The sequence below is a fragment of the Fulmarus glacialis genome, unplaced genomic scaffold (genome assembly GCF_000690835.1).
Source record: "Fulmarus glacialis isolate BGI_N327 unplaced genomic scaffold, ASM69083v1 scaffold22724, whole genome shotgun sequence".
Classification (NCBI taxonomy): domain Eukaryota; kingdom Metazoa; phylum Chordata; class Aves; order Procellariiformes; family Procellariidae; genus Fulmarus; species Fulmarus glacialis.
In genome coordinates, this window is record NW_009207703.1 from 21,828 (window position 1) to 36,248 (window position 14,421).

General features: G+C 43.8%; 1 protein-coding gene across 1 annotated transcript in view; it reads left to right on the top strand.

The window, feature by feature from the left end:
- Positions 1-14,421, top strand: part of LOC104075658 (Fanconi anemia group D2 protein-like) — a gene marked incomplete at its 3' end in the record, with an annotated part of 52,092 nt that overhangs the window by 20,858 nt on the left and 16,813 nt on the right. The window contains 11 exon segments of the mRNA XM_009576236.1: positions 1,091-1,200; positions 2,080-2,140; positions 2,859-2,984; positions 3,268-3,341; positions 3,430-3,570; positions 4,756-4,856; positions 5,165-5,280; positions 6,662-6,770; positions 8,708-8,806; positions 11,513-11,622; positions 13,052-13,198. Coding sequence (XP_009574531.1) covers positions 1,091-1,200; positions 2,080-2,140; positions 2,859-2,984; positions 3,268-3,341; positions 3,430-3,570; positions 4,756-4,856; positions 5,165-5,280; positions 6,662-6,770; positions 8,708-8,806; positions 11,513-11,622; positions 13,052-13,198 — 1,194 coding nt within the window.

Sequence of the window (14,421 nt, forward strand, 5' to 3'; positions counted from 1 at the left end):
AGCTTTGGTCAGGACCCACTTGGCAGCCTCTTCCATGATTGTCTGCTTAGCTAAGGCTTCTGTCTTTTTTTCACCTACAGTTTATCAGTTTAAGGGATCAGGCAGAACATATCCCTTTGTCAGAGACACTATTCTGGACCTCTTGGTGGCTGCCCTGTTTTAGCCTCTAGTCTGCAGTTCCATCCTCATCTCTCAAGATGATGGCTTTCTCGATTAGCATTCCTCTGCCAGCAGTGCAGGTGCAGCTTGGATTCCTGTGGCTGATTTGGTAAACACTCTTCTGTGCTTTGCCTTTGATCTCTTCGGCAAATATTAGACTTCTCATCCAGAAGACTCCCAACTTTCCTGAAGCATCGCACTTCTACGACTGAGTATGCTTCATGCTCTCAGTATCAGGAGACCTCTTAGTCTGTCGTTAGTGGTCCAGACTTTCAGAAGTCTTCAAAACTGTTTGTGCCCATTTTGGGAAAGTGCAGCTGATCAGCTGCTTGACACAGCTGTTGAAATAGAGCATGCTGCATTGAGACCTCCTGTGGGCTTACAGAGCTGCCGCAAAGAAACCTTTACAATTGTGCAGGGCATGCTTGCCCACAGCCAGGGGACAAGGGAGGCAGCCTGAGAAATGTCTTAATCCCAGGTGTCTGGTATGCTGTTACCTACAGCTCTCTTTGGACCTTCACCACAAACTGCTCCATCCCTCAGCCTCCTGAAGTTGACAGTGTTTTGGAGGGCAGCTCTTGCAGCTGCTGTTTGTGTGTGAAGGGCTCCAAGACCATCTGCTTTTTTTTTTTTAATATATTCTTCTATTAATTATAGATGAAACCTGGATCAACTACCTGTTCTGTGTAGTAATTAAAGCAAAGTCAAAGTGAGTCACTTTTAATGCTGTTTGCAGCCTTACCTAGAGTTGTGACCAGTATTTTCATAATAAAGGAAATCGCAGAATGTGCATTCCTTTTGCAAAGCTGTAATCCCAATAAACTATTTTCCTGGAGCCTTTGGAGATAACATTAAGTGAAGATGCCAATAGCATTGTGAGTGATGTACACAAGTACCTCTGTGGTGACATGGTCTGTGTCTTTCTTTTTAGGATGATATGCACATGGTGATCAGGAAATGGCTCTCCAGCACGGTTCCCAACCACAAACAAATGGGGATTATTGGTGCTGTTACCATGATAGGCAGTGTGGCATTAAAAAGGTGAGAGAAGTTGTAGCAAAGATGAATTTAACATGCTTTTGGTTCAGACCAAACCGGCAATGGGACAAAGAAATGGGGGCATTGCCTTCTTGCTCATGCACATCTTGGTAAAATCCAGGAACTTAAAACTCTTTTCTGCAGACTGGGGTATTTGGTGTTACAACCTGTTCAATACTGCTCACGTGCTGCTAATCTCAAAGGCATCTTGAATTTCTTGTTGATGCCTATTCATGGATGCCTCGACTAGCACCAGCAGGACCTATTGCTTGGAAAAAAATTTGAACACTGTGGTGGACTGACTGCAGATCAGCTTCTGACACTAAGGATGAATAACCTAAGGTGCTCCATGTTTGAATACATGGAAATCTAAAAGAGAAGCAAGGAGAAAGATTGTTACTGCTGTGCTGGGCATTGGCATGACAATTTCCAATGTACTGTATAAATAATTTATGAACAGCATTCATAAACCAGGCAAACTCCTGATAAGAGCTGTGATAAAGATTAAAGCACCTGGAAAATAAGAATTTGACTGCTGTTGGGAAGCATTATGTAGCTCACTGATTTTGCACTTCTTAATAAAATGCTTTTGCTGTTTATTACGTGAAGAGAAAAGCCCATCTTAGCTCCAGGCCCTGAGTCAGTGGACTGATTAGAGGGCTTTAGGTTTCAACAGGTTAGAAAAACCATATCCTTGAAGAAGACATTCAGTCTTGTCCTGAAGGTCCCAAACAGCAGCAGGTCTTTTCCTAATAATGTTCCAAAGAACATCTTTTTCATGCATAATTCTCCAATTTCTGGAGAGAGAATCTTGTGTGTGTGATGGGTTTTGCCATCTCTTAAGTGTTGTGCAACAAAAGCAAGGTTATCAATTGCTTTCAGAAATGAAGGAGATGGTAGTTCATTGGAGAGACCAGAGCTGAACAGCGAGCGTGATGGGCAGGTGAGTACCAAGAATGGGGCAGTGTGGGAGAGAGGGAGGATATGGTCAGCAAGGAGGCGTGACTGGAAACACAGTCTTAGGTGAAGTAGTATGTGTGTAGCTTTACACCCACCACTGGGTCTGGGATTCTTGTACATTGACTGTAGAGCCAAGAATCTATTAAAAATTATTTTGGAGAAACAAAGATCTATATTAAGACAGCATCCGCTGGTCTTGCCTATGGCTAGTCCAGGACAAGCAATACTGCAGCCATCTAGTGCAAGTCCTCTATCCAGATGTTATTTCAAACACGAAGGAAAGAAACAGGACAAGCTGCTTCAGTGAGCCAAAGGCAACCTTTGCCTTCCTCTCAGCTCGGCAGCAGTGCCTTTCAGGCCATCTAGAGAAAGCACTTACTCTGTACAGGTTTGGCCTAGCCTTGGCCTTTTTTCTTAATTCCTTTTGAATAACCTTCTTCTAGGGTGGCTCTCTATTTAAGGGTGGTCCTGGTCAGACTCTTTTATGTTATCTCATAGTAGAGCTGGGCCAAGACCTTAAAAGACCCATGTTCCGTCTTAAAGCTGGGTCTTTGCAAGACAAGTCACCATGGGCTGTCATCCTAGAGATGAAGCTTTGGATATGCCTCAGAGTAAATTAGTGTAAAAGTAACTCAGGGTAAAAGCTTGAGTTGGATCCATTTACCTTACCCATTTCTGCAGACTGCTCTCTCTCCTTACAGCTTTCTACCTTGCTGGACCTTGTGGGCTTCTGCTGTGAGCAAACACCAGAGGTCTTGGCTCTGTACTATGATGAACTCGCCAGTTTGATTGAGAAGCAGAAGGGGAATTTGGACTTGCAGCTTCTGGTACGTTGCAGAGTAGTTTGAACTTAATCACTAAAATGAATTCTTCAGAAACACGGTGTTTTTCAGGCATTGGCAGGACAGAGTCGATTTGAGAATTTCACTTCAGTCTGAGAACTTTTTTTGTTCTAGGCATGCTTAAGGTCCTGTAAGAGATTATCAGATACAAAATCCTCTTTCAGCGCTCTCGGTTTTTTTTGGTTGTGGCAGATTCCTCATTCCACTGCTGTTGAAGCTTTCTTCACTGAGCCCCTTTGTTGAGCAGGTTTGTTTTCCTTCTTTATAGGACGAGTTTGGGAAGAGTTTGGTGGAGGACTTTCCCAGTGACTTTGTGGTGGATCTCAACCCCACAGTGGATGGGTATGCTAATCATAGGCTAAGTATTTGTAATGTTTCTGTCACTGAGAACTAAGTTTGTCAACAAGAGCTTGTTTGTCTTTCCTTGCAGTTCGTTCTTGTTCCCAGTGAAGTCCTTGTATAATCTGGATGAAGATGAAAGTCAGGGAGCAATTGCTATTAACCTCTTACCATTGGTGTCGCACAGTGAGCTTGGCAGGGTCACTGATGGAATGAGTAACCAAAGTAAAAGGTATTTTGACACTTAACTGTGGGATGACTGTAAAGGTAAAGGAATTGTTTTCATTTGGTGCACTTCACTGTTATCACCCGTGCCTGCCAAAGTGCCGGCTAAAGAGCTGGTCAGAGAATTTACCAGTTTCCAGTGTTCTTTTCCTTCTCTTGCTGTTAGATATATTCACATAGGTCTAGAGGCATAAGCTGGGTGGGAACTGGCAGTCTGTTCTGGCTCAGGCTGTTTAGGTGATCTTTGGTAAGTCATGCTGCATCTGCCTTGTTTCCCATCTGTCATATGAGAATAGTAGCTCTTTCTTCCAGTGTTATGGTGATATTGAATGCCATATTGAGAAGGATAGGCAACTCTGAGGTGACAAAATTGATATTTTGAGCAATGATTCTCAAATAGAGAGTCACTAAAGACTTGGTATGCGTCAACAGTACACGATTTTTCTCACCTTCAGTTGTACTTGGACAACATAGACTGTGCTCCAGAGCAAAACCACAAACATGCAGCCACAAGTGAAATTCGACTGAGAAATAAGGGCTTTGTCTTTGGAAAATGGAATAGGAAGCATGAAATAAAATAAAACAAATTTTAAAAGTCCAACTAAACAGTAGGGCATAAAAGTCAAAAATAATAAAAGGCTTTTTTTTTAACTGGCACCTTCATATCCTGCATAATATTGTCATAAGATTTGGTGAGATTTTAGTTGTGCTTAAAAAAAGACACGATCACTTTAAAATAAAAGAAAATATAGCTACTTTACATGCATCTACAGAAAAATGTTAATTTTTCTCACTCAGAATGTGAGCAGTGGCATGCTACAAAACATTCAAGAAGGTTTCTCCACTGCTTACAGCTGTATTTTGCACAATTTCTTATAGTTCCTCCTGAATTATTCAACTTTGATCTCTACCAGAAATAAATCTGTACCCCATTTTTGTTCATTACAGCTGTTTTTCTGCCTTTATATGCTTTTCCAGAAAACTGGTGATCACCAATTTTTTTTTTTTTTTTTTTTTCCCCAACCGTATGGTGCATTTCTGCTCTGTGTCGCTGGGACTTGCAAGAAGCAAAATAGAAGGAATAGGCAAGGTGGCACAGGGAGGACATAGGACATAATGGAAAAGTGATGGGCATTCTGGAGGTATATAAAACACAGGACCCACTCCATTTCTTTTTTTTTTTTCCCCCCAGGGTAGTGTCACCGATATGTTTGTCACCCTGTTTCCGATTGCTGAGGCTCTACACTGGAGAGCAAAACAGTGGAAGCCTGGAGGAGATTGATGCCTTATTAGGTATGGGAAATGGACCTTTTATAGAGTCTGTCTGGCTGACTTGTTCCTGCCCCGGATCTGCAAAGACTTCCTGCAGTTGTAGGAAGAATTGTGCAGTTTGTGAAGGAGGCTGAGATGCTCTGTTGCCCACAAAGTGGAAGGGAGGCAAGGGAGACAATTGCTTTGTCTGGGGATGGAGTGGCTGACGAGGCTTACTTCATATAGCCATTGGAATTGATACAGGCTTTGGTAAGAGACTTTGTCCATGCAAAGACCAAAGGGTGGGTAGCAAACACAGTCCAACGTGTTCTCTTCCTGCTCTGTCCCAGGTTGCCCCCTGTACCTGACTGACCTGGAGGTTGAAGGGAAGCTGGACTCTCTATCGAAGCAGGAACGGGAATTTCTGTGCTCGCTCCTGTTCTATGCTCTCAACTGGTTTCGTGAGGTGAGTAGAGCCTTGTCTGCAGGTTCTGGAGTGGCACTGAGGAGCAGCACTTACAAACACGAATCTTAGGCTTCAGGGGTGCAATTGTTATTGAAGAAGAGTCTTGCCTCTTGGAAACCTTCTCCAGCAAGGTCCTGGTGATCTCTCCGTGTTTTTCTCTTCATTATCATTTATCCTTTATCCTGCTGCTAGCAGCAATTCTGCTTTCTTGGTCAGAGGCTCTAAGGACTGCCTTGCTCATGTCAGTTTTCCACCTGCTACTCAGCTGCAGTGTGTACACTCTGGCACATTTTGGTGTATGCAAATTGGTTTTGCTGTTGCAGGGAGGATGCTGTAAACCCCAAATATATGTCTAAATTATGAGGTAATGTATGTCTAAACTATGAAGGGAGCATCAGAAAGGTCAGTATCACCATGCTGGAGAGCAGCAGAGTCACTAGCTGGTCAAGCGCATTGATTGTTGCCTTCTGCTTGGCATGTGTGAGGCCCTGCCTGCAGTACTGTGTCTGTCTGGGGCTCCCATTGTCATTCTGGAGTCCAGCGGACACCACCAGGCTGATGAGGGGCTGGAGCGCATGGTGTATGAGGGGAGGCTGGGAGAGCAGAGGTTGTTCAGCCTGGAGAGGGGAAGCCAGAGGGGAGGGCATATTGTGATCTTTTACTATGGTGTTCTGTTACCTAACAGAAAGGTTGTGCTCCACTTCAGAGAAACCATGGGATCGCCTTTCTTGGAGATGCTCAGTGCTCCACTGGAAAAGGCTCTAAGAAACCTGTTTAGTTGATGCTCCTTTGAGCAGAGTGTTGGACTAGAGGCTTCCACAGGTCCCTTGCAAACTTGGTTGTGATTGTGCGCTTTGTTCTATACCTCTGTGAGCTTACAGGAGGGTCAAATGCAGTGCCTTCAAGCAAATTTGGACCATGTATTTGCTAACATCGATGGTCAGTAGGAATGTTCCCTGCTGGGGTTATTCTGATAACATGAGCTATGTCAGAGTTGGTGCAATTCCACATCCTCGGTCCTCCCTGTTCCTGCTCTTCTCCCAGGACTGCCTCTTTCCTGGCAGACCTGGAAAGTGCCAAGGGGTGTCCAGGGCCACAAGCAGCATGGAACCCGACAATGTGCTGTCTGCTAATTCCTGTTCTTCAGTTAATATTTGATCTGTAGGTGTTGCTCTATTGCTTTTCATAGATCGCACCAATTATGTCCATGTTCTCATGGGCTTCGGATGAGCTTTGTTCATGCAGTCTGGATCTGATCACACAGGCCACTTGTGCTGTGTTGTGTGCTCATTCAGGACTTGAGGATGTTATTCAGAAAAGAAAAAGTGGTAAAAGTGGGTACAAATCTCCCTAAGTCAGTGAGTTTGGTTTGTATCTCCAGGTTGTAAATGCCTTCTGCCAGCAACAGGATGCTGAGATGAAGGGGAAAGTTTTGACTCGATTACAGAACATCACAGAGCTGCAGAATGTGCTGGGAAAATGCTTGGCAGGTGAGTATGAAACATTTGTACGTTCTGGGCCTGTGCCAGCTGTGAAGTGAAAGGGATTGGCTTAAACATCAATGGAGAAAGTATATGGTAACACATACTGCATTTTTACAGTGGCCTAAGAGTTCATGCATGGACAGCTACTGTTTTCAATTTGTCTGAATCCAAGCTGCTCTTCTCAATCACCTCCTCAGTGACATCTCTTTGACTGCTCTCAGGCAGACTTGGCAGAATCTGCCTGAGTATGGTGGATACTGGAGTAACCCAGCCTCTATCCTAAAGAAACAGTGTGTTTCTCCAGTATTCAGGTTGGAACAAACTGTTAAGGGATGTTATAAGAATCCAGCTGCTCTAGGCCCATGAATTCCTCCTGCCTAGCCGCTGGAGTCCAGCATGGAGATCCTGGGGTCTCTGTCCCAGGCCAATGGACACAGCTACATGGACTGCCACAGAGAAGGTGCTGCCTTCAACAGCACCTGTGTATAGGACTCACATAAAACATAAGTACAGACAGCCAAGTCCCCATCCTGCTCTTCAGCTGCTAAAGACTGAAGTTCACAAGTGAAGGCACACACACGACACTCTAGAGTCACAAGCACACGAACATTCGCAGATACCACAAATATTGGCACAACCCCTCCGTCTACCCGATAGCCTGCCCAGATCCCAGGCCCTCTAATCTGCTCCACTCACTGGCTATTCCAGCTTGCTGCTCGTTAGCAAACAGACATGCACACTCACACACTCATCTCACAGGCACAGACTCCACACACAAAGTCTATGTGACCTGAAGAGATGCTCCCAAGAACTATGGCACCTTTAACTACTGACACTGAGACCCTCGCTCACTGCAGTTGCTGACACCGCAGGCCTCAAGGTGCTCCAACTCTAGTTGCTGGCCCAGTATTTACTCACACAGGTCTCACCAGTAGTTGGCATTCAGTCCTTGTGGCATGTGTGCACATGCACACAGACACACACACGCACATAGTGGATAGTGAGATTACACTGAAAGATAATTAAGAAAGTACTTAATAAGAAGATAGTACAGACTGCGGTGATCAGGCACAGGGTTCAGTCAGACAAGCGTACTGATCGGACAGTTCTACTGACCAGCAATGCTTCGCTCATGGCCAGTCCCTTTTACACTGTTTCTGCCCATTCCCTTCTTTGTTCCTCCCCACCCCACTTCCCTGCACATTCCTTCATTAATTTGCATAGTTTTACCCTTCCCCTACCCCATCAGAATATCCCAAATCCTCAAGTTCCTCTTTTTCTTCCCATCTTATCAGTTACAAAGTCCAGGTGTCCATTCCCAAAGCCATGCCTGGAGTTTCTTAATATCCCATCAGTTACAAACTGGAGACTTTTGGTCTTTGGCATTGTCTCCATTATCCCTTGTCTACCAGGTTTCTGTCTGTCTGTTCTTGTATATGGCTTCCCCCTTTACTTATTATCTCCTTTCACATTGAAAAGGTTTTTGATAAGATAAACGTAATGAAGAATACACTGTCACTTTCCACGTACTCTTACACAAGCTATCCATTAAGAGCTGTTTTTGTAAACCAACAGACCAACTTCATCCGAAATAAAGTGCAGCCTCAACACCTTTCTGCTACTCTGAGAGCACTACAAGGCCAGCACAGAAAGGGCTCAGACATGCTAGAACACCCCTTTAAGCCTCACCAACATGGACATATGTCCAAGGACAGCTGAGCACTTGTTATCCTCCCTTCGTGGAGGAATGCAAAGAGCTGTAATTCCAGTGCAGTGTGGTCATATGATAAGGCTAATTGGAGCTAAATGCACCTCAGCATAAGAGCAGAGGGACGTTCACCACGACAGTGAAATGTATGGTACTTCCTCTAGATACGTGTCTTGCCTGTATTTTGTTATTCAGAAGCTGAACCAACCCAATTTCTACATTTTGGCTCTTTCAGCAACCCCTGGCTACGTCCCACCACCAGCTACTTTTGACTCTGAAGCCCTGGAGGCCGTACCGTCCATTAATGCTGTTGGTCCAGTGAGAAAAAGGAATGGTAAAGAAAGTTTAAAACATTTAAGCAAACAGATGTGATGTGGGGTTTGACTGGCGTATTGCACTGCAGCCATTGCACTTGTGTATGCATAAAGCACAGAATTCCTGGCAAGGTCTATCTAGCTTGAAATCTTATCTGATCAACTCCTGTTGCAGCTGAAGTGGAGATGTAAAAATATCCTACTCCAAACAGGTGTTGGATAGTCTATCTCCTTGGGAAAGCTGATGCTTAGCATTTAACAATGAAAATCCAGGGCTTTCATTGACTGTTTTCACCTGAAGCAGTAAGTTGTTGTGCCTTTTTGACGGGTTTGTGCAATTTTCTGGTACTGCACCTGCAAATCCCTGACCATTAGGTTGTACCTAACTGATCTCTTAGGAACCTTGTCAAGGCTCTACTGCACAAGGAAACGCTTCTTTCATCCTTTCCCATTGCTAGCTCCCACAGAGAAGAAACAGAATTTGCCTTTCAGTTTTTCAAGCTGAAGTAGATTTGCTTTGTTCTTTCTGTCTCTAGTTCTATTTCTAGTTTAGATTAACATTTCCTGGAAACATGTCTGCCTTTGAGCCAAACTGGACAAAAATTCACATTCCATTCAATGAAAACAACTGGAGGCCACAGATTGGAGAGCCCTTTTCTTCTGTGCTAAACCCATTCTGCGGGGACTGGACCTGTCACATAAGAGTGATTAAGGCAGAAGGAAAGTTATGACTACGTTCTGCAGACAAGAGGAGGATCCATCACTTTAGATATTTTATTTTGAAGGAGCAGAAGTGCTCAGACTAGTAAGCCCAGACCAGACCAAGAGATTCCTGAGCTTAGCTTGTCTTGCCTACAAAAAAATCAGTGAGTGCTGTGACCATGGGTCGCAGCCTTGAGAACATACAGTTTTGACACCAGCCTTGTTCCTCCTTTAAGTGTGCAGCATCTCACTGTACCTGAGCTAAATTAAATAGTTTAGTGCCAACAAATAGGGGAAGGCTTCATTCTCCCCCTCACACCTGCACTCTCAGATGCCTGATTTCCTGCCCTGTGTTATTACATGGTGGCTATTTTGGCTATTTACTTTTGCTAGGTTAGTTTTTTGCTATTTTAACAAGTTGACTGCTTAACCAGTGATCAGGCTTCCTGAGTCAGTGCAAGGCAAGTGTCAGGTGTGTGTGGCTGGGAACAGGAGAAAGAAGTAGTAGGAGGAGAAGGACTACCCTTGAGCCATTAGATCAGCTCAAGCACTGTCATAAAATCTAGCCTAAGACTATTCCTCAGAGGAAAGGGAACAAGAAGCTCCTTAGGAGAGACATAACATATCAAATTCACCTTCCAGTCTGATTCAGAGGGTTTATTTATTATGACATGGAAGACCTTCTCCTGTCTGACTCTGCTCTTCCAAAGATAATGCAATAAAAGATGCAGCTTCATTGATATTGTTTCACTTCATCTATGGCCTGGCCCCCAGAAAGGTTCACAGATATACAAAAGCAGAAGTCTCTGATGGTCATCAGAACAGCAGTTATAGAAGGGCAGATGAAAGTGTATGCCAAACTTTGCACATGTTGGGAATTTCCCTGAGCATTCCCTTCTCCAGGTTGCTTATGAAGTTGAATAAAACCGATTCCTGAAGGACTCAATGGCTGATTCCATCTGAAAAGTGCACATTAAGTACTACCCTTTGCTGCTTCTTCTCTAACAAGCTTTCAGTCCAAGAAAGCACTATTCCAGTTCAGTTCCTTAATAGTTTCTGGTGTAAAACCTTGTCAAAGTCTTTTTGGAAATCTAAATCTGTTCTGGCTGATGGATCCCTTTTATCCACACGAAACCAACACCCTGGCAGGCTAGTGAGGCAAGGTTTTCCTTTGCAGAAGCCCTGCTGACTTTTCCCCAACAGACTGTATGTCCATGTGCTCAGTGATCTTATTTTTTATTGTAAACAGCTCTGCCATTTTCCAAGTGATGGAAGATAGACTCACTGGTCTTTCATTCTCTGGATTCTCATTAGATCCCTTTTTATTAAGAGGAATTACATTTGCAAGCTATCGGTCCTCTGGCACTGTGGCCAGCAGTTCTGAAATGTTGCATTTGAATTCCTTTGGGGACCTTGTGTGAATGTCACTTGGCCCTGCTGACTTATTGGCTGTCTGTTTGGTCTAATACATCCTCTGCATTACTTGAAATCAACGTAGTTTCTTTGATCTCTCCGCTACGTAGTGCGTCAGGTATGAGAATCTCCCTACCGTTGTCAGAAGTGAAGGCTGTTGCAAGGAATTAATTGAGCTACTCTGCTGTTGGCTTGGCATCCCTGCAAGTCCCTTCTGTAGTTGTGTCTTATCTTCCTTTTCCAGGTCCTCTTCCTTTCTCAATACTGTGTCTGAGGAAGAAACATGAAATTTTGGTTCAAGCATTTTTTAAGATGATGTCCCACTCATTTTTGCAATCACTTCATAATGTTTAAATTACAGTAAGAACAGTGAGACTTGCTTTAATTTCTTACTGTGATTTTATAAAAGAGAAGCTAGTTGTGGGGCATCCCCAAATGCATTTGACTCTTTTGGACTGTGATCCTGGCTACGGATGACATGCAGCCTGTGCATGCTCCATGCTTTCTTAGGGCTGATTAAAGTACAGCCTGTGCCGTTTCCCTGGCTGCAAGTGCTGTCTAATGTTGAGCGTACTGTAGCCTTTGTTTCTGAAGTTGCTTTTCTCTTTAAGGAAGGAAAAAAAAGACTGATGGCAGCAAAACCGGCTCTGCAGATCGTTCTCAAGCAGATGACAGTTCTGAGGGAAACCAGCCTGATACTGAGCTCTCCGAGCTGGAGAAGGTAGGTGTGTACCCCTGGGGACTTGCAAGAAAGACAGACTAGGGAAGGTGGCATAGAAGCATAAACAAAAGCTTTGAGAGAGGGGTTGTTCATTTCAAAAGTTAATCACAGGGGTTCAATTCTGCTTTCTGACACCTGCCTCCCATCTGAATTCTGAAAATTGTCTGCTGCAGAGGCCAGCCACTCTCCAGCAGGCAGTGTGGTTCAGGGCAGTGCAAATGTGCAGGATTATCAATAATACTATTAGTTACTCTCTGGTTAAGACTATGGAAGGTTTCTATTGTAAGCCAGTGTCCCATCTCTCAAATTACTGCAATAATCTGCCATTCCTAGACTCAGGTCAGAAATTATGAGATGAATCTGGAAAATACAAACCCTGGTAAGGACCGTATCTCCTGCTGATTCTAGTCTGCTTCAGTCACGGGTGCTCATTTTGCAAATTTTCCTTGAGGTATTTAATCAATGTATTCCTGAAAAGGCATCTTTAAAATTATCCATTTTCATCATACGCTAAGAACTATTTCCCAAACCTATCAACTAATGAATTATTGGATTTTCTTTCTTGGTCTTTTGAATAAGTTGTTACAGTATTGTTATCATGTCTGGAATGCAAGATCTGTGCTGGCTGAGAGAGAGAACTCAGGGAAGCGTGCCCAGCTTCGGGCTCAGCATGCTGGGGGCTGGGATCTCATAAGCATCCCACAAGGCCCCACTTCTACCACCGTTACTAATAAATGTTATTCAGAGTCCACTTTATCAATTTCAGCCAGGCAAATATGCTTCTACTTCCCTGCTATTGTACAGATATGATAACAAAGTCACTTCAGTTACAGGGAATAAGCAGTGTCTCAAATAGTTTTGGGAAGGAGTGTATCTAATCTTTCTTTTTTAACTAGAGTACTGGTCCCAGACTAGTCCTTAGATGCCATGCCCTGCCCAGGACAACAGAAATCCTGTTGTGAGCCACGTGTAACATACATCGGCTCCCACGACAGGGTTGTGTGGAGTGAATCTCTAAGAACTTACAGATTGTCAACCAGAGGCAACAGAGCATCCCATAGTTTACCATCCTGGTATTTATCAAAGATAAAAACATTTGCCTTCATCTCTTGTGGTGCTTATGGGTGCTTATGGTGCAAGTACAGAGTGGGTTTCACAATGGCCACTGATTCACAGAAAGGAGATAGCAAAGATTATTCCGATTTCCTAAGTATTTTTTTTCCTAGAAAATTTTTAGTGACTTGTACAGTCCAAAATGAAAATGCTTCTGATTCTATGTGCTCGTCTCTCTACGAGCTATCGTGAATTCTTAGTCTTTTTCAACCTGGCACAAAACATAGAAATCTGTGTGAAAGAAATAGCTTTATTTGAGCTTGAAAGTCTTACAGTCTCACAGGTTTCAACCTTAATTCTGTCATTTACTTTTCAGACTGCTGCTGAGAGGGAGGCAGGAAATCCTCTGGCACAGCTGCAGAGCTATCGCCCGTACTTCCGAGAGTTAGACCTCGAAGTGTTCACTGTACTCCACTGTGGGCTGCTGACAAAGTCTGTCTTGGACACAGAGATGCATACAGAGGTGAATGGAACAGTGTAAAACCATAATGATGAGGCTTTGTGTAACTGTCTCTCTTGGAGGCCTTGGCCCTTTCTGTTCCATTAAAATGGACAGAAGATTGATGTTAAGAGGTGTTGGTCCAGGGCTGTGAGCTAGGTACAGGAGAGAATTTGCCCCCAGAGAAGCCAAAGTACTTCAAGGCACTGAAATAAAGAGGACTTTCCTGAACCAGCAGACATGTAGTGTAGCAACGTTAAAACAAAGTAATATATATAAGTATTGCATAAAAGGAAAAAAGATACAGTATAACACATATAGACCTAATGGAAAGAAAGGGGCTTTAATACTGAACACTGCTAAGCCGTAGGATGTTAGATACACTAAGAGGCAGCTTGCCTATTAAAAAGAACCTATGACATTTCAGTAAAGCCCATGTTGCAAAAAGGCAAGTGTCTCGAGGCATCAGCAGATTGGAAACTCAGCAAATGTGGGACTGGTGTCGTGAATGTGCCCTCAGTGGGCAGGGTCCTGTTTGTCATCTGGGAGCTTATATAAAACTGCATTACTATGGACATGGAAAGCAGAAGTGCTTAATTTTGTTACCTTCTTTGTAGGCAGGCTGAGTCCATCTGGAGTCTAATTTTGTTAGGCTACAGTAAGATTCGTAAAATGCGAAAAGGCCATGGCAGGCTGGAGTACAGCCTGGCCTGCTCCGAGAACAGTTGTCTCTGTGCATGCAGGTCACAGGCCAACTTGAAGACTGTTTGACAAGTCTCTTGGGCTGTGTGGCGTTATTTCAAATTACTTCTTGGCTATTACTCAATTGGTGAATTTTGTGACTCTTTGGGCTTAAACCTCTTTTTATTCTTAGGAACATGGTTTCAATGTCAATGTATATAAATCAGTTCTTTCTCAGTAGTTAAGTGTTACTGACATTGCCTCAACTATGTTCAGAGCACCAGGTTTGCTTCACGCTTTGAGTAACCAGAACCAATACCCCATACCTGCAATGGGGAGACATAAAACCCTAGCATCTACGAAATAGGTCCCCGACTGAGGTTAACTAAGCCAGGAGTCATAACTGGAAATGGAGGGGGTGAGCATGAGTTTCAGGGCATTACAATTATGTCTGGGTCCTGGGATTGACTGTTCTTGTAATTGCAGGCTCGTGAAGTTGTGCAGCTGGGGCCTGCTGACCCCATACCTGCAATGGGGAGACATAAAACCCTAGCATCTACGAAATA